Source organism: Carassius auratus, unplaced genomic scaffold (assembly GCF_003368295.1).
Source record: "Carassius auratus strain Wakin unplaced genomic scaffold, ASM336829v1 scaf_tig00217184, whole genome shotgun sequence".
Taxonomy (NCBI): Eukaryota; Metazoa; Chordata; class Actinopteri; order Cypriniformes; family Cyprinidae; genus Carassius; species Carassius auratus.
In genome coordinates this window covers 67501-93535 of record NW_020528931.1, presented here as the reverse complement: position 1 = coordinate 93535, position 26035 = coordinate 67501, and the positions used below count along the sequence as shown (strand labels likewise).

At 36.1% G+C, this 26035-nt stretch overlaps 3 protein-coding genes across 4 annotated transcripts in view; 2 read left to right on the top strand and 1 right to left on the bottom strand.

Moving 5' to 3' along the window:
* Positions 1-3339: 3339 nt before the first annotated feature.
* Positions 3340-6604, bottom strand: LOC113100118 (uncharacterized). Of its 2 annotated transcripts, none has more exons than XM_026264985.1 (6): positions 6491-6604; positions 5515-5823; positions 4993-5259; positions 4428-4505; positions 4134-4171; positions 3340-3855 (listed from the first exon to the last, which is right to left on the bottom strand). In XM_026264985.1, exons 1-6 carry the CDS (start codon positions 6549-6551, stop codon positions 3802-3804), a joined length of 807 nt encoding a protein of 268 aa, XP_026120770.1. In that variant the 5' UTR covers positions 6552-6604; the 3' UTR covers positions 3340-3801. The 2 variants fall into 2 exon arrangements, with proteins under 2 accessions (XP_026120770.1, XP_026120771.1); XM_026264986.1 differs by having other exon boundaries at positions 4428-4502.
* A 3832-nt stretch (positions 6605-10436) lies between these two features.
* LOC113100114 (T-cell surface antigen CD2-like) lies at positions 10437-16696 on the top strand. The gene is made up of 5 exons (XM_026264979.1): positions 10437-10544; positions 12092-12385; positions 12484-12726; positions 13819-14001; positions 15027-16696. Exons 1-5 carry the CDS (start codon positions 10487-10489, stop codon positions 15296-15298), a joined length of 1050 nt encoding a protein of 349 aa, XP_026120764.1. The 5' UTR covers positions 10437-10486; the 3' UTR covers positions 15299-16696.
* A 5973-nt stretch (positions 16697-22669) lies between these two features.
* Positions 22670-26035, top strand: part of LOC113100113 (prostaglandin F2 receptor negative regulator-like) — a 38021-nt gene continuing 34655 nt past the window's right edge. The window contains exons 1-2 of the mRNA XM_026264978.1: positions 22670-22938; positions 25348-25713. Coding sequence (XP_026120763.1) covers positions 22896-22938; positions 25348-25713 — 409 coding nt within the window. The 5' untranslated portion in view covers positions 22670-22895. The remainder of the gene's footprint in view (positions 22939-25347; positions 25714-26035) is intronic.

Below are 26035 nucleotides of genomic sequence, written 5' to 3'. Positions count from 1 at the left end.
AAGGACTCCATCAAACAGATAGAAACAGACCCGTTTAAATAGACATAGGTGCAAATGATGAAAGTAGAGACAGCTGAGTGCAATTGACAGGTGTGCAATTAACAGTAATGAATGGGACAAAGGCTAGTTGGAAATGATGTGTGGCTGCAGTGGGGTGACTATGGGGAAGTGAGACCACTAGCGGACACCCAGGGAAACACAGACAGACACTGTGACATTACCCCCCCCCCCCCCCCCCCCTTTAAAGAGCAGCTACCAGATACTCCATCGAACACAAGAACAAACCAAGGAACACAGAGACCAGGAGGGAGGTGGACAAGGGGAGGGACGGAGGGCCAGGTCCATAGAGGGAAACAGAGGCAGGAAGTGATAAAAACAATAACAAAAAAACAAAGAGGCCAGGAGGGAATATAAAGTTCAGGGGCCCAGGGCAGAGCTGACAGGGCAGGAATCCAGGGTGGAGCAGGTGGAACTGGAGCCCACCACAGCTTAGCAGACGGGACTGACGCCCACCAGGGGAGTGCAGAGAACCACCACCGCCTTGCGGTCGAGACAGAGGCCCACCAGGTTGGCGCAGAGGGCCACCACAGCCGAGCAGACAAGAGAGATGCCCGCCAGGGTGGTGCATAGAACCACCACAGCCGAGCAGACGAAACAGAAGCCCACTAGGGTGGCAGAGAAGACTACCAGAACCGTGCGGTCGAGACAGAAGCCCACCAGGGCAGCGCAGAAGACCACCACAATCGTGTGGTTGAGACAGAAGCCCACCACAGTGGGATTGAGGAGAGCAAGTCTGGTTAGGTAATCCTGAAATAGAGAACATAAACAGGTTAAGGGTGGCCTCTGTGGCCCTGATGAGATGGTGGATGGCCTCCATGGCCATGACAGGATAGGACGAGTGCTCAAGAAGTTCGGATGAGACGTGACGAGGCTCTGGTAGTTCAGCAGTGATGTAAAGAGGCTCTGGTAGTTCAGCGCACGTTTATTTAAATGCAATGTGTGGGCGTTTTACACCGATCTCACATTATCTCCTACATATTTTACTACTATAGGTAGCTTATTCCTTCGAATGACCACACCTAACCCCACCCCTAAACCTAACCCTCACAGAAATCATGCTAAATTATGATTTTATGGGGATTTACATTTTCGTGCACATCTGTTCCCTGGGATCAAACCCATGATAGCATGATTACATATCAAGGTATAATGCAATTATCTACTATACAAGCTTATTGGTTGGAGGACAGGTTGAACTTCTGCCAAGAAAAAATTATTTTCTTCCAACAAAAATGAAGCGATTAACACCCATGAAAATGTATTAATATAACGTATAAATATAGTTATAAATGTATTATTATAAATATGATTTATTTTTTATTTTTATTAATATTATTGTGTATTTCGGCATTATATTATGCAGCCATGCACAGAAATGATTAAAGACACACATCATTTTCTAAAAGCACTAAATGGCACAGAGAGAAAAACATCATGTGGAGTTATTTTGTTTTGTATTATTAAATATGATTTTGTATTAAGTAATAATTTTTATCATTAGTGTATCATGATACATATATTAGAGTAAGAGTAGAGTAAAGGGATTTGTGTTTTTTTTTTTAAGTAATTAATTTATGGAAGTGGCAAATTGATAATTCATGTTGTTATTTTTAATGATTAAACATTTTGCCAATAATGCATGTTTTGTCTATATTCTTAATGAATATTAGCCAGTTAGTTAAATGATTTGAAATTAAATAATTTTCCAGGGGGTGATTTGATGTATAACCAACCGTATTGTTGCTTAAAGAGGCTAAAAAGCTAAATAATAATAATAATAATTTATAGTAATGCGGTCTACAAATGAGCAACAGTCATGTGAGAATAGCATGTAGACAGCCTCTCATACACAATACCACTGTGTTCCCTAGATTCATAGCAGTCATTGAACGCCTTATGTTGTTTAAATTGTCTGCCAATTTCCACATACATTTCATAAGAAAAAGCAGCGGTATCGTCAAAGGATAAACATGAATGAATGAATCAGGAAGTATTCATTGTAAATAAAATCTCATTCCCAACTAAAAATTTTTGTGACTGGTCACATCTAAATTTTTCCAATTTCTTTTTTTCTTTCGTGTTGTAAATGGCTCAGTCAGTACTCCTACTCCCATATATGAAATGCAGGGAATACAATGGAATAGTGTAATACAGTAAGGTTGGTAGTATACAACCCTACTCTAATAGTCAAATAATATTTTTAATTATACCCTTATTGGTGGCTGAGCCCCCCTAAAATAAAATCCTTGAATCGCTCCTGAATAGCCTAATAGTTTTAACTTGTCTATAACTTGGCAAATAACCATGAAATAAACTGGATACTCAATTGCTTGCAATACATTAAAGGTTTTAAATGCACTAAGCGTCGGGTGATTCTTGGCCTCCAGTCATGCATTTAAAATCCTTCAATGCACGGCAAGCCATTAATTATCCCTTACCTGCCATGGTTTTTTTTTTGTTTTTTTGCATTCATAAACTGCTTTAATGTATTGTGCATTACATTAGCACATAGTGGAGCAAAAAGGGAGTATGCAGTGAATAGGGTTTGCCAAAATCATTCTGTGAAAATCTTCTGTAATAAAATGTTATACAGACAAAGTCTCATTATGAAAATAAACAGAGGAAGGAAACGTTTTTGATTGCAGAACAAAACAAGACAGGGTGGGTGGCACAATGCATGAATTAATGAGGACCGAATCATCTAAGTGAACTAACAGAGACCTCTAAAAAAAAAAAACAAGTCGGGATAGAATGGTTGATATACATTTGAGAGAAACTGAGAAGATTCTTAGTAAAGATGCAAACTAGTCAGCTTCCATCAAAAATTATCCCTTTTAATTCGAAGTCGACTATTTGTGTTGAAGTGTTTTTTTAAATGTTATAAAATTGATTTTAGAATTTCTAAATGTAAATCTAAAAGCAAAATGCAGAGAAACAAACTTAAATCTTCAATTTAAGCTTGGCAAATTGTAAAATAATAATAATAATAATAATAATTAGTAATAAATCATCTCAAGTGAAAATAAAGATAAAATAAATCAAGTTTTTTCAAGTGTATGTTACAGTGTTCTCATTTTTTATAAAAACATTCAAAAATATGAGTAATATTGAGGCAAATTAATAATAAAAAACATGAATCCCCCCGAAATTGCCCCTCAGTGATTGTGTGGTTGCACCCCTGTTAGCACACTACAAACTGACTACCTATGTGCCAGATAATGAGCTGTTTTTACATTAATCTTGGAGTGAATATTTGGAATGCAGCAGAAGTTTTTTTTTCATATTTTCTGACATTTATTTAAACTGCAACCTATTGCACAATACAAACTAATGTGTTATGTAAAACAGAGATGTTAAATTGATTATAGCTTAGATGTTTCATATACATGTGTTGCTGTTCATATTTCCCTGAAGGCACAAATCTCTGTGCCTTAGTTTTCATATAACATTTCAAGTCTATATGTCTTTTATGCTTTGCTTAATATAATGGACATTTTTAGTAGGTGTTTATTTCTACACAATCAGCCACGCATGCAAAACTCTCGCTTGGTGCCAGTTAGAGATTCTCATTGTTCCTCCTTGAAAACTAAGTATGCTATTTGCATATGTAACATAGTATTCAGAACCAAAGCATAAAGTTCCAACACCATCAACGAGGTCCAGGAGACAGAGAGGGCCAAAAGCAACAGTCAACATTATGAAGGCACAGATGGTTAGGAGCTTCAGTTGTTTCAGTGGGATTTAGCGCTGATGACTAGACAAAAAGGGAAAGGAGATCCTCTTGACGCTTTGCATCTGAAAGGACAAAATGGGTCCATGATGTGGCAGGTAACAGCATCATTCTTATCAGTTTCATGTCTGCTTCACAAATGTCATTTTAATATTCAAATTTTTTTAAATGTACATTGTGAAAAACGTTCAGTTCCGGTCCTAGATGCTGACTGGTCAGTCCAGTGCTCATTTAAACAGATGTTTATCAGCTGTTATCATTGCAAACAACATCAACCTTAGATCAGTTTAATTCATCTGTGATACTTCAGTAATGATTCTCCACAATAAGTAAATTAACTTACCCTGGATTGCTTTAGTTTCTCACGGTGAGCAGCAAGACCTTCAAGAATGAGAGTGACTGACAGTAAACATTATCAATCCCATTTACTTTATTAATACACATTCAGTGTGCACACATTTTCTGATGGTAACCTGCTTTTGAGTAATGTTAACCAATAGCCTAATAACAATTTAGGCATTGTTTAAGCACCAGCCCAACCTATATATATATATTTTTTTTTTTTTGTCTGAATATCTGATTTCACACTGAAATGTGTGACATTATGGGAGTAGAAAGTTTGCAAATGACAACTTACCCCAAGTGGTAACCGCCACAACGATCAAAATAATTGAAGTTATGATGACTGCAATGACAATTCCTGTCTTTGAATCTGCTAAAGATAATGGGGGGGGGGAAATGTTAAAAGTGAGTAATGTGATGCCGAGTATGGAAACCCATACTCAGAATTTGTGCTTTGCATTTAATCCATCCAAGTGCACAGACACACACACACACACACACATACACACATTTGTTTTTGTGAAAAGTGGGTTCATCCCATAGGCCTAATGGTTTTTATACTGTACAAACTGTATATTCTATGGCCCTACACCAACCCTAACCCTAACTCTCACAGGAAACTTTGTGCATTTTTACTTTCTCAATAACCTCATTCTGTATGATTTATAAGCGTTTTGAAAAATGGCGACATTATGTCCTCATAAGTCACCCTCTCCTTGTAATACCTGTGTCATACCCATGTCATTATACAGAGTTTTCAGAGTCCTGATATGTCACAAAAACAAGAGCACACACACACACACAGCTCACCATGTCCTATCCAATAAAGAAATGTTATGTGGTCCCTGCCGCTGTCTTACCATGAAACAGATCTTTTAAATACACTGGATCACTGGTCTCCACACTCACTGCATTTCTCAGTGTGCAGTTGTAGTGGCTGTCTGGGTTACTGCTGTTGGTCACTGTTATTGTCCTCATATTAGGATACTTTTCCTGAACCTTCTTTCCATCCCAGTATTTCCAAATGACTGAACCTTCAGAAGGGGCTTCCCCCACACAGCTCAGGGAACATTCAGGAACATCTCCCGGTAAGCACTCTTTAGTAATATAAGGTTTGCTGACAGGCTCTATGGATTAGAAACAATAAATATTATTCCATTCAGCATTCTGTAATAATAATTACTATTATTATAAATGATTAATACTAAATATTATTTTAAAAGTATTTGTCTACACATTTTATTTAGTCTATTATTGCTGCCTATCATTACTAATAAATAAAGACTATTACTAGAGACAAAAGAACAAACAAAGCAATGTTATTAAATGTGTTTCTGACACTGATATGTAATAATGCGATGTTCTACAATACATTAACTCACCCACAACAGTTAGGGTGAATTTTTTTCTTTGCTCTTTGCTGTTTATGTCAACGGTATAAACTCCGCTGTGTTTGAGCTGCAGATATTTTAAATTCAGATTTCCAGTGGTTTCATCCAGAGTTGCGTGGGATTGGAAGTTGGGGTTGGGAATGTGAGTTCTGCCCTCCTCCCGATCCCATTCAATGACCTTCACAACAGCTCCAGCATTGTCTCTGTGTTTCCAGATAATGCTGGTGGTGCTAGGAACTACAGATCCAGACACTAGAGTGAACGTGGTTTCACTGTTCACTGCTTTTGTCACACCATTTCCTATAAATAAGACATAAATAAGAAAGTGATTCAACATTATAGAAATTATATACTGGCAGCAGAACACTTATTTCATTGTATCTTACTTTATGAGCCTACATTATTTCAAAAACAACATTAAAGGAGGCCTTCTTGGAATTTAAGTTCAAAATATTTACTTTTTTTTTTCAGAACCAATTAGATTTTACATAAAACTTTTACATAAAACTCTAAAGCACCAAATCAAATGTGAAATTGCAGTTAAGTGGTTAGAGTTTCTTTAACAATGATCTCTTACAAGGGTAAGGCATGGTGGTGCCATGACATGCGCTCGGGTTATCATATAAATGCCAAATATTAATTCAGCACCAAGTATACTGTAGTATATCCATGTATATGCAATATAAGCACATAACTATGCATATGCATTTACACAAACAGCTTAATTTGTAAAAAAAAAAAAAAAAAAATAAGTCAGTAAAATAACAGCAGCTCATTTTATATGACATTATCCATTAATTAATATACAGACATTTCTTATGACTCTAAAACATGATGCAGTAAAGTGTAAAATTAAAAATACTGGTAAAACACCTTTTAAAAAAATGTATAAATATGGAAAAAAAAATCCTTAAAATTGTACAGTAGATATATTGTGTCCTATATTTACAGATTATTTAGAGTGTACCTGAAACAGATTCCCAGATGATCAAGATCCATATAAAATGGAATCGTCTGAAGAGCAACATCTTTCTGCTTTCTTCTCCTTGGTTGTCTACAACAGTCTACTGAGGCATCTGTGAGTTTGCTGAACACTTGTGAACAATGCACTATTGTTTGTAGGTTGAGTTGGAGATTGTGTCTCTTTTGTTCCATCTTGTTGAAGAACCTGATATGAACTTTCCAGCAAATTCAGAAGAATCTCTGCTTATTAAGAATTGCATTTTTAACTTATATATAACTTAAATATACTTTAACTGTATTAATTTAGCAGATGCTTTTAATCCAAAGATAAATTATGTTAACAGTATAATAAAACATATAAATGAATGTAAATGCAATTATAAATAATTGAAAGAACCTATTTTCTCAAAAACAAGAATGCAAAGCATCAGTATCTTGTAGTCTCATATGCATTAGATTCAACATGTTGAGTAAGAGGGAGGCTGCAATAATAAACTGAAACACGTTTAATACATAATTTCTGTTACATTCAGTGACTTTCTGTTTCCTTATTTGGTCATCTTCCTTTTCTTGTTTGGTTAATTTATTAATCCCCACCTGTCTCCATTCACCTGATTCCTCCCTTGTCTTTTGAGTTCCTCTTTTTCCGTGATTAATCTGATGTTGTATTGTAAATTAAGTTTATGTATTATTTTGACTGTGCCCTTATTCTCCCTCGATCATTAAAAGTGCCTTTTGTATATCGTCTTCCTTGTGCACCTTCATTTACACACCGACATAACCCGTAACAGAATCACAGACCCAAAAGTGTAGTTTAGCGGCGATTTTTCTTTCTTTTTTGTTTTCCTCCCTCTCCCGGAATGGCAATCCCAGCAGTCCAACTCCTGTGCCTGGAGCAACTGGACCGTTTGCTAGAGGACCATACCAGGGACCTTTTAGATCTGGCATGCCTTACCCACTTCCCCGACCACTCGCTCTCTAACTTCTATTACACCGGCCTGAGCGAGCAGTGTAAGGCACGTCTGCCAGCTAACGGTCCCAGAGAGGATTTCGCCGCCTTTGTGGAATGGGTGCTGGAGAAAAATGGATCCCCATTCACCGTCGGTCCCACTGAAGATGATATTTCCAGTACCACTCCCGACCCAGAGACCAGCCAGAGGCCATCCCGCCGCACGGAGCTAGAGCCCACCGCAGCCGCAGAGCCCGAGCCTGTAATTGTCGGAGAACAAGGACCCGAGAGCGCGACTGACCAGGTGTGTGAGCCTGCAACCCCGTGCATCGTGGGAGTATTAGTGCAGATCGAGGGCATGGAGGAAAGCCCTGCCCACACTTCTGCGACTGAGGGTGAGCTGCAGTTGGTTTCTGGAAATTAAATGGAGGACCTTATAGACTGGTTTGTGGAGGTAAACCCTGATTTTCCTGTTTCTCTGCTCGTTCCGTCCAGCCCCTGAATCTCCTGTGTCTCCGCTGGTTACGCCCAGCCCTGAATCTCCTGTATTCCCTCCCAGCCTCCCTCTCCCACCACCTCCGAGACCTGCCAGTTCCTCTGCACCACTTCTGCTGGTTCAGTCCAGTCCTGTATCTCCTGTTTCTCTGCTGGATCTGTCCAGCCCTGATCCTCCTGTGTTTCCTCCCATCCTCCCTCTCTCATCTCCTCCTAGACCAGCCAGTTCCTCGACCTCATCTCAGCTGGTGCCAGTCAGTCCAGTCTCCAGCTCCGTCTTGGCATGTGGATTCCCTGTCTCCGCCTCTAGCCTCCGAGCCCTGGATTCCACTTCAGTCCTTCGACCCTGCGGCTCTGCCTTGGCTCCCTCGTCTGCACCATGGCCTGTCATCCCACCTGCTCCACCGGGCTCCCTCGTCTCTCCGGCTCCACCTTGTTCAGTCGACCATCCGCCGCCTCGAGACTCCTATGGCTTCTCCTCATCATTCCATCCCTCCATCCTCCGTTGCACCGGCTCCGCAGCGGGCTTCCGGAGCACCGCCTCAGTCACTGGTGCCTCCAGCGCTTCCTTGGACCTCCGGACCCTCTGTGTCACCCTGGCTCTGCGGCTGTTCTGCTCCATCTTGGGCTCCTCACCCACCGGCGAAGTCTCCATCTGTCGGCCCCCTGGTGTCGTTGGCTCCTCCAACATGGCTCCTCCCGCCGTCGATTCCACCATGGATCTTCATCCTGGCTGGTCTCTCTAGCACCATCTGGTTCCTCCTGCTCCGGGCTCCTTCCTGGTTCCTCCCTCCATCCACTCCGCCCTGGTTCCAAGCTCCTTGCTCCCTCTTTGCCTGCCCCTTGCCTGCCCCTTGCCTGCCCCACGCCCGCCTCCAGAACCCCCACCCTCCCTCCGCTGGTATTCCTCTTGCGGTGCGAGGACGCACCATTCCGGGAGGGGGCGAACTGTTACATTCAGTGACTTTTAGTTTCCTTATTTGGTCATCTTCCTTTTCTTGTTTGGTTAATTGATTAATCCCCACCTGTCTCCATTCACCTGAGTACTCACTCGTGTTTAAATACCCTGTCTTTTGAGTTCCTTTTTTTCCATGATTAATGTGATGTTTATCCTAAGTTAAGTTTATGTATTATGTTGGCTGTGCCTTTATTCTCCCCTGATCATTGAAAGTACCTTTTGTATATCGTCTTCCTCGTGCGCCTTCATTTACACACCAGCATAACCCGTAACATGTTTAAGCCACTGTTATACTGTTAGGTAATGCATTTGCAAATCTCTTTGTCCAGGAGGCACTAGACGGATCTAGAAAATTTAAACAAGCTCCACCTGATGTCCTGCATAAGAGATGTAACATAATTTCTTTTTTTTTCTCTCTTTTTTTTTTTTACTGTACTCATCTTTAAATGCACACTACCAGGGTAAACATTAATCGTCCTTGTTTTTATCACAGGTTTGGGGATCCACTCATTGTAATAAACCAAGATAAATCAAGTTCAGTTCATGCTAAAAAAAAACAAGCTTAATCTCACAAAACTTACAAAAAGTTGTTTTGACATGTTTTTGGACATTTACCATGATAGCACATGGAGCTGTTTTACAGGCTAAGTACAACCATGAAGCAAATATACAATGTTGTATTCATATTAATTTTAATAATATCCACTCCCCCATAACAAAAAAGGTGAGTTTTTGTTTATGCTCTTTGTCAATTGAATAAAAATATCTTAAAAGAGAAGTTGTCCAGAAGATGGCAGTATTGTATGAAAATGTCATGCAGTTGTTTATATGTTAAAAAACCACAAGGTCATGGGTATATAAATGGCAAGGTTTTTTATTATACTTCTAAGGCTATTTATTTACTGTTTTGTTCATTTATTCTGTCTTAAAGTATGTCCATAAATATGTCAGATCAATAGCAAGACACAGAAAGTGTGACTAATCAGACCAGAATATGACATTCTGCACAAACACATTGGGCTAAATATTGTATTTTATAACTTTTATAATTTGCCATTTTGCTAAAATACTGATAGTTTTGCACCAAAACAAACCATGGAGTTTGACACACAGCCATTGATGTTTCCTCCCACAATTCAAACAGATCTAAAACTTATTTTTAGGCTGTGTCCCACCAGTTGAGAAACACTGTCCTAGATTGATCCGGTATAAGATTGCATATGCATCAAACTCAGAGCAAGCCTTGATCTGTATGCTTTTTCTATCTGCCCAAATCATTTTTAAATCAGTGCTTTCAGCATTCTAGTCTGCAGGATTGAGATAAAAATACCTGACCAAGTTCACAAAATATCAGATCCAATCTATATTTTTCAGACAGAAACACCTGTTTGGCAGCACATTAGTTTGGCATCCTTCCACACCTGTGATGCAAAGTGCCAAAATGCCTCCGTCTGCACAACTGACATCTTTAGTTCATGGTTCTGCGTAATTCATATGTCTGCGTAACCGCCAACTCTGTTCGCAAACAGGAAATTCTTTCAGCTTCCTCCAGTTGATTGTCAAAAGGTTCTGGAACATTTGCTGTTTTCAGAAGAACAATGAGCTGCAAATACTGTCTCTTATTTTTACTCCTCTGCGGCTTTGCTGCACTGTCTGGTAAGTTGTGATTACATTTTGTATAGATGTGTTGTTAGTGGACTAAAGTGTATTGGCTCTTTTTTCCTTAATTTTAGTGGTTTTACTGCTGACCTTAATATAGTTTGTTGTTGAGATCAAACATTACAATGTGATTAACATATTAAGGATAGTAATCCACATTATTCTTTGGTCTCATACATATGCTATTTAATATCAAAACAGTGACTATAAATGATGTGAAAATCTGTAAATGGTGGTTTTTTTTCAGTTGACTTAAAAAAGTACTATATATAGGAATATCTAAATGTACTTGTTATTCAAGAGTCAGATCAGGTCGAAATATCTCTTAAAGGGAACACATGCTCTTTTACAGTGGACACTACAACTGGACTGAGCTAGTCTACAAATCTAGTGACATTTACATGCAGACCGCTGCAATGAGAGTTTGTTCCCATATACCTTTTAATAGAAACACATACAGAAAGTCTAACTTATAGATAGAAGTAGTAACATTTAAGTGGTTCCATGAAGAACATTTAACATCCATGGAACGTCTGCATTCCGCCAAATTTTCTTTATAGTTATAGAAAATGAATCTTTAGATCATGAAAAAAAAAAAAAAGTAAACTATGGGGCGGGGGGTATTTTAAGAACTTTTGACTGAAAGGTTTTTAGAAGACATAAAATGGTCTAAAGAAACCTTTTTTTTTTCCTTTTTTTTTTTCTTTTTTTTTTTTGGAGAGGTCGGTGTAGAGTAGCTAAATTATTAAAGAGTAACAAAGATTTCAGTAACTAAAAGGTTTGAGTAAAAATTTAACAAATGCGCATTTTAATAGTCTCCGATTTGTTGATTTCAAACATCAGGTTTAAAACTTTCTTAAAATGGAACTTTTTTTATTCAATTCCAGTATCATTATATATATATATATATATATATATATATATATATATATATATATATATATATATACAGTATATATATATATATATATATATATATATATATATATATTTTTTTTTTTTTTTTTTTTTTTGACAGAAGACACGAGTCACTATAACAAAAGGCAGATTTGAACTGAATTCTTATTGTATTTTCAGGACAGGGTCTTTTTTCATATAAATGTCAAATCAGGGCATATATTTAGCAATTGTACATAGTTTAGTTTTATTTTTATGCTTATTTGAATTTCTGTTGGCCAACTTGGTTTGAGTTTCGTGTTACCTTTTTGCCGTTTCCTGAATTGCTGTTTCATAATAGTTTTACTGTTTAGATTGTAATGAAAAGACTGTTATATGTTCTCTAAAGCAGGTCCACATTTATGAGAGATTTCGCCATTAATTTTGATAACGAGTGTGTGTTAAATGAAATTTAACATTAATGGCAGAATATTATTTTGAACTGAGATTTGTCTAAGGTTAGTGTCCCCTAACTTTAAAAAGGAAACTCATTCTGAGAAATACTCATTCTTTATAATGTGAATGTTTATTCCTCATAGTAAACCACACATGAGTGCATGAATACTTTTGAGCTTTATTAGATTCTAACATAATTTTATTTGTTATAGTTGCAGAGATATGTAAAACAGATCTACTCGAGGGAACGTCCTGCACCTTTGAGCTGAAAACAAGAAACACTGACAAATCTAATGAGATTAAATGGGCCCATCTCTCTAGTGATGTCGTGATTCACTGGAAAAATGGGAAGGTCAGGAAACCCATTCCAGGTCTAACAATGAAAGAAGATGGATCATTAACATTTGAAAAAGTTAGTCTAAAGAACACCGGCAAATATACATACACTGTTTTTAATGATCAAGGTACACAGATCGATGCTGGAGAAAAGGAAATTAAAGTTTATGGTAAGAGGACAAATGTTCATTCCACCATGATTACAAAATAAGACTTTATATTTCTAAAGTAATTCCAGTAGACATTAACCACCATATTTCTGTCACAGCAAAGACTCCTAAACCTACTGTGACATTCGACTGCAAAGATGGGATCGCTACACTCACCTGTGACCTTAAAAAGCATACAGATCTGACTGTATCCTGGAATAAAGAAGGCGAAATAAAAGAAATTAATGAAAACAAGCCAAAACTGTCCTTGACATCTGCTCAATCAAAGGAGAATAAACCGTACTCCTGCAGTGTAAGCAATCCTTTCAGCAAAGAGAAAAGTGACAGCGTTAAAGTATCATGTAAGTCATTATATTTTCAACAAGTACTCATGTTATTTCTCATACATTGCATTAAGTATTATTATATAATTTTAAATGCTTGTGTTTTACTCTGTCTTAAAGACAAGATTTAAATCAGACCTGACCTTTAATACTGTTGTTAAAAAGGCCCTACTCTAGGAGAATTAATTATTGTATGACTTTTTAAGATTTTACATTTGTTTCATGAAATACGCGTTTTTTTTTTTTGTTTTTTTGTTTTTTGTCGTTTCCTGTTTTCACTGTTGACATACAATCACGAAATAATGACCAAAGAAAGCATTTTGATACAGAATGATGTTAAACTGTGTACTAAGTGAAGATAACAAAGTTTGTGCACACTTTTTCACTGTAAAAATTAAAATTATATATATATATATATATATATATATATATATATATATATATATATATATATATATATATATATATATATATATAATATGCTTAAGATTCAGTATATAGTTTCATATAATAGGGCCTCTGAGATGTTTGTCTGGAATTTATTTAGTGACACATAAAAGTTTATTAACTTTCGAAAGGTAGAAGAAAACACTTTCTTGTTGTTCATGTCAAAGGTCAAGTGTCCATGTATTTGAGTTTGCCAACATGCCTTAAATCCCCTTAAATGTCTTTGCAAGGGACAAAAAATGTAAATGTAAATTAAAGCACATCCCAGAATACATTAAAGACGGTTTGTTTGGTACTGGATTGAGTCATTCTGTAGATACCATTTATTGAACGATGAACACAGATTCTCATAAACTTATTAATACGTTTACGTCATTCACCAGTAGTCAGTAAAATTAAATAAAATTAAATACATAGTGTACACAGCTATATTTGCCTCCAAAACGAATTCCAAGCATTTAAACAGAAGCTTTTAAATCAAAAGATTATTAATATAATTAGGATTGACTTATATTGTGCATTTTAAGAACCGTCTCGTGATTGAACATTTGCCTATACAGTATTATGCATGTTGCAGTTCTTAGGATCTTAAACTGCTTAAAATAGAGACATTTCATTGAATCCACTTGTATTTGTTACTGATATCATGACATTTGCTTACAGGTACAGATACAGGTACAGGTACAGGTTCCAAAGGTGGCTCAGAATCTGGTAAACTCTTTGGCTTTGATTTATGGATCATGGTGAGCATTTTAGCAGGCGGAGGATGCCTTCTGCTGCTGCTGATATGTGTTCTGCTCATCTGTGCGTGTCGAAGCTGCAAAAAACAAAAGCAGCACGAACAAGGTAAGAGTCTTTAAGAAATTATGCATTGAGCGTTTGTATTTTCAACGAATAGAAAAGTGATCAAATTATGAAGCTGTCAATGTTCTTGTTGAGCTTAAATCAGTGTTTTTAAATGCCAAATTGAAATTAAAGTCATAGAATTATCATAAAAGCAATTCTTAAAGATAACTGAATGAGCAAGGTACCTTATAAACTGTTATTCACTGTACTTTTACCTTTTACCGCAGCTTGCCACAGTGTCAGGTTAGAGGCTCTATTATATGAAAATATATACTCAAACTTGAACACATTTTATGTGTACAATATACATAAATTATATTTTTATATATAAGTTAAGCCATTGTTAGGTGCAAAGAGATTTGTGCATTAGCCAAATCTCTTTGTTTAGGTGACACCAGACAGATCTAGAGTCAAGATACGCCAAATATCCTGTTTATAGACGTTTTTATGTGGTTTTCTGAAGCATTAAAAGAACAATCAGCACTTTACAGGTTTTATAAGAATCACCTTCAAATATAAGTAGAATAGCTTATTAGTGGTTATACAATACATCACCAAGGCTGATATTGATTGTGTAGACTTTGCATTGCTTGGTCTTAATTTGAGAAAATATAATTGCAGCAACTAAAAAACACTGGTTACAGTGTTTACTTGGTTTCCTGTTTTTACCTTGAAAAAAAAAAAAAACACAATCAAGAAGTTTCAATCTAAAGAAAAATCTGGTTATTTTAGGATTATAATTTTTTTAACATTCAAATTATTTATCCAGATATATTCCTTTTCAAATTATTATATTTAAAATTTAGAAGATAAATATTATGGAAATGTAAAAGTGTGTTATTGTTCAAATATTAATGCATTTTTTAGGATGCAGTCAATATAAGTATTGCAGTATTTGTAATCCATAAATAGTGTGGTATCATATATATCAGTCATCAGCCATAATACTTGCACATAACAATTTTACTTCACAGTCTTAAAAAAATTCAAGTTTTTTGAATATCGTTGTATTTGATGTTTTCCAGATGAAGAGGAGCTCAGGCTGAGGATTTTTCACGATGAAGGTCATAACGGTACAGCCAGATCCAAACACACTGCTCGGGGGCAACCAGCGCCCCCCATCCCGCAAGAAGACACATCTCCACAAACCCCAACTCAAACTCAGCCCAAAGCCCAGGCCCGCGGTCGACCTCCACCTCCTCCTGAAGAAGATGATGAAAATCCTCCTCCCTTACCTCGGCCGAGGAATAAACAACACCGCAGGAAACACGAAGAACCGTATCGACCAATGGAATGAGACGCTTGTGTGTTCACTGAACGACAGTAACTCTGGGCCTTGATGGAGTCATTTTCTTAAGCCATACTCCGAAGCTAAGATTGGCATTCAAGAAATAGCATGGGCATGTACCTTCCCTCATGTTGTTACAAACTTGTATTGTTTTCTTTATTTTCTTCAGACTCCAACGGAGGTCTTAGGCAGAAAGTCAAAGTGGTTCTTGTCTATACGAGGAAAAGAGATGGTGGTTTATGCTAAAACAATAGTCCTTAAGACGCTTGTGTGTGCTATACTCAAAGTCTTCTGAGGACGATTTATCTAATGATTTACAATGCAAAATGTTAACAATCAAAAGATAAAAATTTTTTTGTTAAATCAAGAAAACGTACATAATTAGCGAGTACATCTTCCAAAGAGAGTTTGTCTTAGTATAAATCACTGTAAGCTCCTAACAATTATTTATATTTTAAAAGTTCTCAGGGCGAATTTCCTGAGAAACTGCGTGCTTTCGTCATTACGCTGTTTATGTTCTGTTTATGTCATATTCGTAAATAAAAGAAAGCATTTAGAATATCACTATATTAAGACGTGGATGTAGCTCGAAGAAGAAACAACTGAATATTGAACCAAAAAGCGTAAAGGGAAAGCTAAAGTATCTGTAATAAAACACGAATCAATATATTTGACATAGAATCACAAAAGTGTTTTTTTGTTAATAAAGCCCGTTCCCACCACTGAATTAAAAAAATTATAATTAATTGCGATTAATTATCTATTTATCTCACAATTCTGAATGACACAAGCAGCCCAATCACAACTCAAGTGATCAAAACAATGTTACTCCACGAGTAACGTCAAACACCGTCTGTGAGGTGAACGTGAGTATAATGACTGAATTTTCATTTTCAGATGAATTATTCTTCAGGTGTACTTAGTAGACTATTTTCTCTCAGGTCTTTTCTGTGAATAACAAGAGATGTATTGATCATTATGCTGGCACATCTGCAGTCAAATTTGGACTAACCCAACTTTTGGTTCAAAGGTTTAGTGTAAAAATATAACCCAGCGGTTTGGTTAGTCTATATTTGACCAGTTGGGTTGAAACAAACCAGCATTTTTTAGAGTGTGTAGATGTGCATTGTGTTTTTATTTATTAACAGTTATATGATTTTAACATTAGATTTGAGATTTTTGCTTATGTTAAATTAACAAACTTTTGTTGTCCTAGTTTGCATTAAGACATAGATGTAATTATACTTCATTTGGGTTGAGTTACAATTAACTTAGTGCACCTTTAAGTAGAAAACAAAAGTGTATATGAGTTGACTATTTTCTAGAGAATTTTTTCCTTTTGTGTGTGTGGGTGTGGGTGTTTTATAAGACTATAAAAGTAAAAAAAAAATAAAGACATATATTTCAAATGTTTGTGCACCTATCAGTCGTTTAAATATTTTTCGGTTCAAAGTTTTCAGTTCATTCTTTTGCATTACTTCCTCATTAAGGTCTTCTCAGAACATATTTTAGACTATAAAAAAGACAATTGAATATGTGTGAATGTGTTCTTTCATTTTGACAATAGTTTCAATTGCACAGAATCATGCAAATGCAAAGCAAAAGCAAATGCAAAGCATGAAGACGTTTCATTTCTTGTGCGCTGTGGTGACGTTTTCTCACTAAAATTTGACATCTAAGTAGCGAGTGTGAAGGCCTCAGGGATGTGGTTAACTGCATCTCATGTCACCCACTGACATGTCAGCTTTTTCTTGTATTGTTTGCAGTTTTCCTGTGCGTGGGAGATGATGAGATGATACGGCCCCCGAAGGCTACACAAGACACTTAAGACAAAAAATACATTTGTTTCCATATATATTTTAAACTCTTATTAATCCCATTCATGCTGTGAAAATATGATTCCATAGCTTGTTCTTGGTGGTAAAAATTAATAATAGAAATGAATGATAGCATAATGGGGTCCAGTCATGGTGTGAACTGAGGCATTTGTTCTTTTAAGACACAATAAATGTATATATTAACTTGCATGCATAAATATTGAACATATACACATATTTAGAATATTTGCTTTATATTTCAACATCCTGTTGTACTGTGCTAAATGTGCAAAACATGGTTTAGGCTTTACTTTTGAACATATGCATAAATGTAAAGATTTTAAAGTTTTAAACGTCTTTAAAACATAAATATTACAAAATTATAATGTTTGCATAAATGCATTTAGGCTTGTTATGTTAACTTTATAGCCCAAACCGTGTTAAAATAGCTGGAAGACTGAATTCCTTAAAACTGGTTTATTATATATAGTATTTACTTAGTAAACAGTATTTAGTAAAGTCAGTAAATGTCGTGATGTTCATTGTGACACATATTCCAATTAACCATGAGATCTTTTTTCCACAGTCGTGTTCGGTTGAGAAGTGTTTACTAATCTTGGTTTGGATCAGAAATTTGTCGTCATGGAAAAAGACGCTTTAATCTCATTTGAGGCCACACCATGCAAGTTCGTCTGAAAGGCTACCAGCACTAACCTGTCATACATTTCTATATGTAGGTGTTTCCTGTTTTTGGCTGTCCACACAGGAAGTGGCTAGAATAAGTGATTATCATGTTCTTAGATACACCAGAAGCATGAATACAAAGTAGCTGGGGACAACAAATGAAGAAAAAAATGATAATTTTGTACATGCATCAAAAATTAATTATATTAATTAAATATACTTATTAAATAAGAAAATTATTTAAAGGGGTAATATAATGTTGCTAAAAATAATATTATTTTGTGTATTTGGTGTAATGCAATGTGTTGAATATGTTGTTTAAGGTTGAAAAACAACATTATTTTCCATATAATGTACATTATTTTTTCCCCTTTATGCCCCGCCTTCTAAAACACAATGATTTTATAAAGCTCATCGTTCTGAAAAAGTGAGGTGTGCTCTGATTGGCCAGCTATCCAGTGCGTTGTGATTGGCCGAATGCCTCAAGCGTGAGATGGAAATGGTACGGCCCTTAACATACTATGCCATTTCTCAGGCCAGCGGCACGGGACTTGTGCGTTCAAATCATGTCGGATACATCGTATTTACGAGTAACGCTCCCACAAAGTCGTAATTACGAGTGGGAAACTCTGAATTCTCTTTAAGCTCAGAGTTTCTGAGTTGGGGGCGTGTCAATGAGAAACATGGTGGATTGATGGTAAAGCATCCTTTGTAAATGATAAATTTGTGTCGAAATCAATATTTTCTTATTGAAAATATTACCAATTAACTTAAATTGGTAACGTTCTTGTTATGCAGCTAGTTAATGAAATCCAGGAAATAAATCCCGGCACACTCCCGCTTATCAGTATCAACTAAACACTAGAGTTTCAAAAGTATGTGAAATATTTAAAGTTTGTGGCATAGAGTCTATAAAATACAGCCGCTGCTGGCCAAATGAGTGCCCTAAGCAGGATTGTATTATTGTGCCCCCTTCCTCAAATATGATGCACTATAGAGGTGAAAATAAAACTTTAATTAATTAAATCAATTAAACATTTCCTCAAGGATTGTCAGTCAGCCCCTTGAGAAACTTTATGATTCAGCTTATCATAAGAATTTGTTAAGACTGGCTGATAATATAGTTTCTGTCCTACATAATGAGTTTAAATTATTACCATCAAACCGGAGGTACGGAGTCCCAAGATTTAACCAAGTTTGGCTGAAACATTATTTTGTGCATCAGGCAATCGTAGATTTGAATAAGAAACTTAATTAAAAATCTAGAGTATTGTGAACAGTTGTATAAGTGTAGCAGGAGGGTAAGGTATAATGTGTTTTTGTTCTTGTATGGAGGAAGTGCATGTTATTATTTAATGGATGTTTATTGTTGTAAACATATATATGGTGACACAAGAAACATTTTAGACTTATCTGACAATAAAGTGCTATATCATATATCATATCATCATAATAAAATAGAAAAGTAAAAAAGTAAATAAATTACAATTGTAGCTCTCAACATTCACCTATGGCTATAACTTTATTATGTTTCTAATGTATTTTATAGTCTCAAGCCTTCAGAAATCATGCAAAAGAAAATTAAGTAATTTTATTATGATAAAACCATGGTTTATTTTTTTTAAAAGGTTGTGACGTCCACATGCATTTTTTTTTCTTTTGTGTTTTTGGGGAGTATCTTTACTCGAGTTTTTATATTTCAGGCAACTTTTACTTTTACTCCACTACATTTCCTAATTCAAATGTATACTTTTACTCCGATACATTTCTCCTAAGTATATTCGTTACTTACTACAAAAGTCAGAAGAACACAGACTGCAGGAAAGCAGGTTTGACAAATCAGTGGTCTGGGGTTTGCTAGTTAGACTCATAAAAACACCTTTGCTCGTGTGCAAACAGGGGCACAACCGCGGATGATTTCATTCCACTCTGATCGAGTCAAGTTTGTGTGATGCAGCATCGTCTGCGATAATATGGTATGATTGTTGCTGTAATGATGTGCTACCAAATATCACCAGCCACAGAGAGTGCATGCACAGTGATTTATTAGCATTCTAAAGTGTAGACGGCAAAAATCCTTCTGTATGCTTTTTATATTTATATAATTTAATTTATGCCTAGTTAACTTAATCTATTATCACACAAAGAGTACTGTTTTCCTGCAGATGCATGAACACATGAAATAATCATTTTATGCAAGTTCAGTAATGCAGTAAATGATTTGTATTTTAGACATAATATTGCTTGATTTTGTTTAATTTTGCTAAGTAAAATAGTTCCAAATGAAGATCACAGCACTGTTTAGCGTCTCTGAGCAATGCCGTCTCTGAACATTATCGCGCTGACGCTGAGATCGTTCGCCAGCTTCAGTTAAAGTTAACATGCCTAGTGTTTTCGACTCATACATCACACATAAAACACCCTGATGTCACATGTCTTCACAGGACATTTATAGGTTGTGTGTGAACGCACGCACATATTCCGGGTAATCACTGGCAGTGTGAAAGTGCAAAATCTAGCGACCCGGTTTTGTGCCCAATTTCGACCCCCTGCCAAATGATTACCCTTGTTCAAGTCACTACCTGATTGCCTAATCCTAACCCCACCCCCACACCTACTCCAAAACCTATCAATACTAGGGGGGTAATAAATCGGCAGGGGGTCAAAATTGGGCACAACACCTGGACACATAACCCATGTTTTTTTCCGGAATGGCAGTGTGAAAGGTGCTTGAGAAGATCCGGTTAAATAGAAAGATTTGTTCATGATCCGGTGTTCTGTCGATTTGTCTTAGCCTGTCAGATTTTCCTACCTCCCACTAAAACAGTGGGTAGTACAATTCGACAACAAAAAATGTCACAACCCTAAATCTACCATTACAGTAATGCAAATACAGTAATTATGTGTTATATTCGCGGTTGTAGCTAGAAAGGATACAGTTAAAGTAAACCAACAACAAATATTGTTTTCTACCAATTATACTGTGTTTTTATTAAAGTCTACACCTACCCCAACCATAAACCTACCCTTACAGTAATGCAGATACATTAAAAATCGTTTGTTTAGTGTGAGAAAAAGGAAGCGATACTAATGTGTGCATGCGCAGTAAACCCTGGTAGGAAAATCTGAGGGGTAGGATAATCAGATGAGACAGAACCAGTAAAACCCATTACACATGAGACATTTGTTACATCCAGTTAGGACATTATTACTGATTATAATGACTTATACAGACTTTTTACGCGTTGTGTTGTGTATAGCGCTGCATAAACATAAATCCATGTCTGCATTTGTGTTCAGAGAAATAACAAACAACAAGCACTACTCTACTGCTCAAAACTCACGTTCGAATCATCAGTGGCACATTATTTAAATATAAAATATCTACTTAGATGATATTAATCAGAAGCGCCAGACTGTCCTTGCAAAGTTTGAACTACCCAACTTTGTTCCACAGAAACACTGCAGGCTACTGGTTCAGGAAACAGTCCTCGTCCTCCATATAATGCGCTGCACACCTCTGAATATTTGAGTTGGACTGTTCTGAAACAGTGTCCTCTTTTGGAAGGCCAGAATAAAGTAGTTTCACTTTCACAAGGAAACACAAAGCGACTCCATGGCGCCGGTGACAACACAGAGATTAAAAGTTATGCCTTTCTTTGCGTGAAGATTTGGACAGAGTTATGCAAATCTTTCCACATAGTGATGTAGACATGTGGGGGCGTGTTAGAACGAGCTGTTTTAGGGGGCGTGGTCGAGTCTTAACTTTTATAAAGAGTATCTCTTTGGGTTTGAGACTTTAGTCTTTGCAGCTTTACAGATCTTATTCCTGCACCGAAAGCTTGTAACACTCCAAAGAGAAAGGAACAATTAAAGTTGCATCATATGTCCCCTTTAAACACTGTTTGAGGTACTAAACAAGAGTGTGTTGCAAAGGCCTTTAATGTTTAATAAAAGTGTTATTCCAGTACAATCAGCACTGAAACCTTTTTATACTGTGCTCTTGAGTTTATTTGACGTCCAGAAAGCAGAAGGAAATTCTGCATTGATTAAAAGTGTATTCTCACTTCTCTGTTTTAATTTTGAACTGAAACCACACTGACCTAGGATATACCATGAAAGTGGCACATCAACACTGACTTTTGCTAATAAAGATGCACCACAAACTCAGTTAACTGAGTATAGACAATCAGTTTAATAATCAAATTAGACATTCAAGCAGAGTTAAAGCATATACATTTACATATCAAGCAGTGCTGTGATTTAAGACGGACAACCTGAAGATTATTGGTTCTGACCCACCAAGAAATGAGTCATAAAGAGTGATGTCAGAGTCACCATGGTGTTCTGAAGGATACTTTTAAAGTCACTCATCTCATGTCTGCAGGTCATGCATCTGTTTCTCAACACTAGATGGAGTGAGAGGCTCGTGCTCCTCTGATCTGCTGCTGAGACAATGTTAACTCGATTTAAAAGTCATTTAGCTACTAAACAGATTACAGTTATGATTCTAGAATGAAGCTGAAACACATCATAGATCTAAATTGCAATGATGCATAATTATTATAAATAATTAGGCTATCTGTCTATCTATCTATCTATCTATCTATCTATCTATCTATCTATCTATCTATCTATCTATCTATCTAATTTATTTGTCGTCATTTTGATCTAAATTGCAATGATGCATAATTATTATTCATAATTAGTCTATCTATCTATCTATCTATCTATCTATCTATCTATCTATCTATCTATCTATCTATCTATCTATCTATCTATCTATCTATCTATCTATCTATCTATCTATCTATCTATCTATCTGTGTGTGACGCAGAGTGTGTGACGTTCCTCCAGTCTCTCGCAGGGAATCCCGCTTCACTTCCGTCACTCGTTAGTTTCGGTGTTAAACCTCCGCGAGCGCGAGTCAATCACGCGTCCGTCACTCGTCTCCCGCTCGCGCTCAAACGGAGCGCGTGACGTCACCGCAGCGAGGGGCTCCGGTTCTCAGGTGTATCCCGTTCCTGTCTCTCTCTCCGGCGGTCGGTCGGTCGGTCTTGGGCTCGCACCGGGAATAACGCGGCGGACCGCGCGTCTCCAGCGACATGGGAAAGACTCGCGCGCTGCTCCTGCTGTGCGCCGCTGTCGGTGAGTTTCCTGCGGGAAAAACTCGGCTACAAATGTAGCAAAGAAATGACAAACCCTCCGCGAGCGAACGGCGTGCGTCTGTCGTATTGACAGGTAACAGCGTTCCTGTCAGAAACACTGAAAGGTTTTGCGAGGTGACCTAAAATGTGTTTCACGTGGTGACATCTGAATTAGCTGCTTTCTTACTGTCAAAATATGATTTACTATGCACCTGATTACATAAGATTACAGTGATTGCACGTTTTACAGCGTTAACGCTAACCTCTCAATCATTACAGATTTATTCTGCAGTAACTTCTTCTTATTATTAGATTTGCATGATGAAAATCTACAGTGGATGCCTCAAAGGAGGTAAAGTGTAGCATGTCGAAGTATAGTTCATATTTATTAAAATTTACTATAAAAATCAATATAGCCAAAATTGACTATAACATCATAGGATTAATCTGCCTTATTTTCTGACTATTTTTAAATTTGCATTGTCAAAATGTACAGTTAATACTTGAAATAAACCATTATAGAAATGTGATTTAACTAATTATCTTATTCTTCTATATATATATTACAGTTTAGCATAGTCAGATATAGTGCACTGAAATTGAAGACTAAAATAATATTAAATAATTGATTTAAATGACACTCAATGACAAAGAAGATCAAGTTGGCTATTTTGGAATCATAGTTTTAGTTTGAATTTGTTACAATTTTTTTATTTTCCGTTTTCATTTTAAATGTTGTTTTTGGAACTGTTTTTGAAATAGTTTTTTTTTAAGTTGTTATTTTTATAATCTTGTTTCAATTTATTTAACACATTTTTAACTAATTATATTTTTTTAACTTAACTAAAATGAGAACTGATGACTTGGGAACTATTGTAAAAAAAAAATTTTTTTTCTTTTTTTATGTTTCTATATATATATATATATATATATATATATATATATATATATATATAATTTTGCATAGTACACAATACCTAAATAAACCTCTAATTTATTATAGAAATGTCTTGATTATATGTTTCAGATATACATAGTCAAAATGGTGTCTACATTAAAATGTAGTTGGTACAGTAAAATTTTCAGTTCATGGTTTTTTACTGTGTGAGATGTTGACATGTCTTAATGCATGCATGTATTTGCATAAATATTCTCATGTGCACCTGTGCACATAAACAAACTTCAAACCAGACCAGAATATATCACCGCTCCTCCCTTTTTCTTGCTATTCTGTATCCATTTATCACAGACCAGTCTGTTAAACACTCCTCTATCGACTTCAAAGCTAAAAAAATTAAGAATTTGTGATTTTCCAACGCTGACAAGATTCCCAATGGACTTTATTTACTTTAAATATAGTGCAAAAGAGAATAAATGAGTATATGGTGAAAAAAACAATGCTTTAAAGCACACATTTCTCCTGTGTTTTCCCCAGTTTTGAAGTTGCTCAGTAGGCGCCTACAGCCGAAAGCGTGTCAGTCTGTTACAGAAGCTTTCCTGTAAGAAAGGAATATTTTAGGATAGTCTTTTTTTCGTGCAGTGTCATTTGCAAGTCTAGTGGGGTGAGAGTGACAGAGTTATCATTAGCATGGTGCTTCATTTGCATTTGTGCTCTTTTTTATGAAAGTGCTGCATGCTTTGAAGATAATCCTTATTATACCATTGTAAAGTGCCATATGCCAAACCATAGTCAGCACCTGTGTGTTTATGACTCCAGGAATCAGATTAAATATTCAGATGTTGTGATAGAGTTATATGTCATATAACTATTGATGCTTCATCACTTTTCACCATCCAGTCAATTTCAGATGCACTGATAACATGTGAATCATTGTATTTCATGTAAATATATTGTATATATATATATATATATATATATATATATATATATATATATATATATATATATATATATATATTTTTTTTTTTTATTATTATTAAAATTGTAACACTTTTATTTCAGAAGCAATATAAGTGGATTTGATTAATAATAAACTTACAAAATTATTTACATTTGTTTAGTTGTTTCACAGTTGTATGTTTAGTACATTAATTCAATAATCATTTTATATTAATGCAATTTAAGTTAATCTAACTTTATGTGAATGTTAAATTAATATCAATTCATTTTTTTATACTTAAAAAAAATATAATTTTTTTGCCCTTTTTATTAAAAAATTTGGGTACCACTATACTAACTGGATCTAAATAACTGGTTTTATTCATGTCAGAATTATTATTGAATGTAGCTTAATCACCTAAATATATTAATTTACACAAAAAAAAAGTTTATATAGGTTAAATCAGGTAGAGATAGATTTTTAAGTGGTCACATTAAATGGTCTGTCTTTGAAAGTAACTACAAAATAAAGAGCAATCACTAAATCAGTGTTGTGTTTGTGTTTCCCAGCTCTATGCCACTGCAGGTCAGTGACTGTGTCCAGGGGTCCTCTGCTCCGGGTCGAGGGCCAGCCGCTGTCCATCCGCTGTGATGTATCGGAGTACGAGGGCCCACAGGAGCAGGAATTTGAATGGAAAGTAAAACGAGGATCAGAATTCATCAATGTGATCTCAACATTTGATAATCGTTACACAGACCGCTCTCTTCAGGACCGTATACAGAGTGGAGACATCACTGTGTCACGACTAGCTAATAACGCCGCTGAGCTGAAGATTCAAGAGGCTCGAGTTAGTGACAGCGCCACCTACCGCTGCATTACTCCGAGCACAGACTCGGTCTTCAGTGGAAACTATGAGGCAGACGTCCAGCTGCAAGGTCAGTAAGTCACCTGGCGTCAAACATGGCAGTGCATAATGAATGTTCAGATATTAGATAGTGAGATTTTTCAACTCAAAATGGAAAACTTTTTATCCGCTTTCATTTACATGAGTGTGAAAATGCGTTTCATAGTACAAGTTTTTGAAAATGATACCATAATAGTCTACGTGTGAATTAGCAAAATGCAAATTTTGGAAAATAGTGGTGTCATATGTGAAAAAACCTTTTCTGTTTTCAGTACATCATTGTCATGTTAACGTTCCCTCAAAATCATTGAGATACTAGTGTTGTTTTAATGAATATTTCAAATTATTTTGTA

What these genes read in the sequence shown, in the direction of transcription:
- LOC113100118 (XM_026264985.1), bottom strand. Translation starts at nt 6,551, where the DNA reads ATGTTGCTCTTCAGACGATTCCATTTTATATGGATCTTGATCATCTGG. An exon ending in CATCTGGGAATCTGTTTCAG is followed by an intron (nt 5,824 to 6,490) that starts GTACACTCTAAA and finishes TCTTATTTATAG; the next exon opens with GAAATGGTGTGACAAAAGCA. An exon ending in TTTAAAAGATCTGTTTCATG is followed by an intron (nt 4,506 to 4,992) that starts GTAAGACAGCGG and finishes CATTATCTTTAG; the next exon opens with CAGATTCAAAGACAGGAATT.
- LOC113100114 (XM_026264979.1), top strand. Translation starts at nt 10,487, where the DNA reads ATGAGCTGCAAATACTGTCTCTTATTTTTACTCCTCTGCGGCTTTGCT. An exon ending in AAAGGAAATTAAAGTTTATG is followed by an intron (nt 12,386 to 12,483) that starts GTAAGAGGACAA and finishes TTTCTGTCACAG; the next exon opens with CAAAGACTCCTAAACCTACT. An exon ending in ACAAAAGCAGCACGAACAAG is followed by an intron (nt 14,002 to 15,026) that starts GTAAGAGTCTTT and finishes GATGTTTTCCAG; the next exon opens with ATGAAGAGGAGCTCAGGCTG.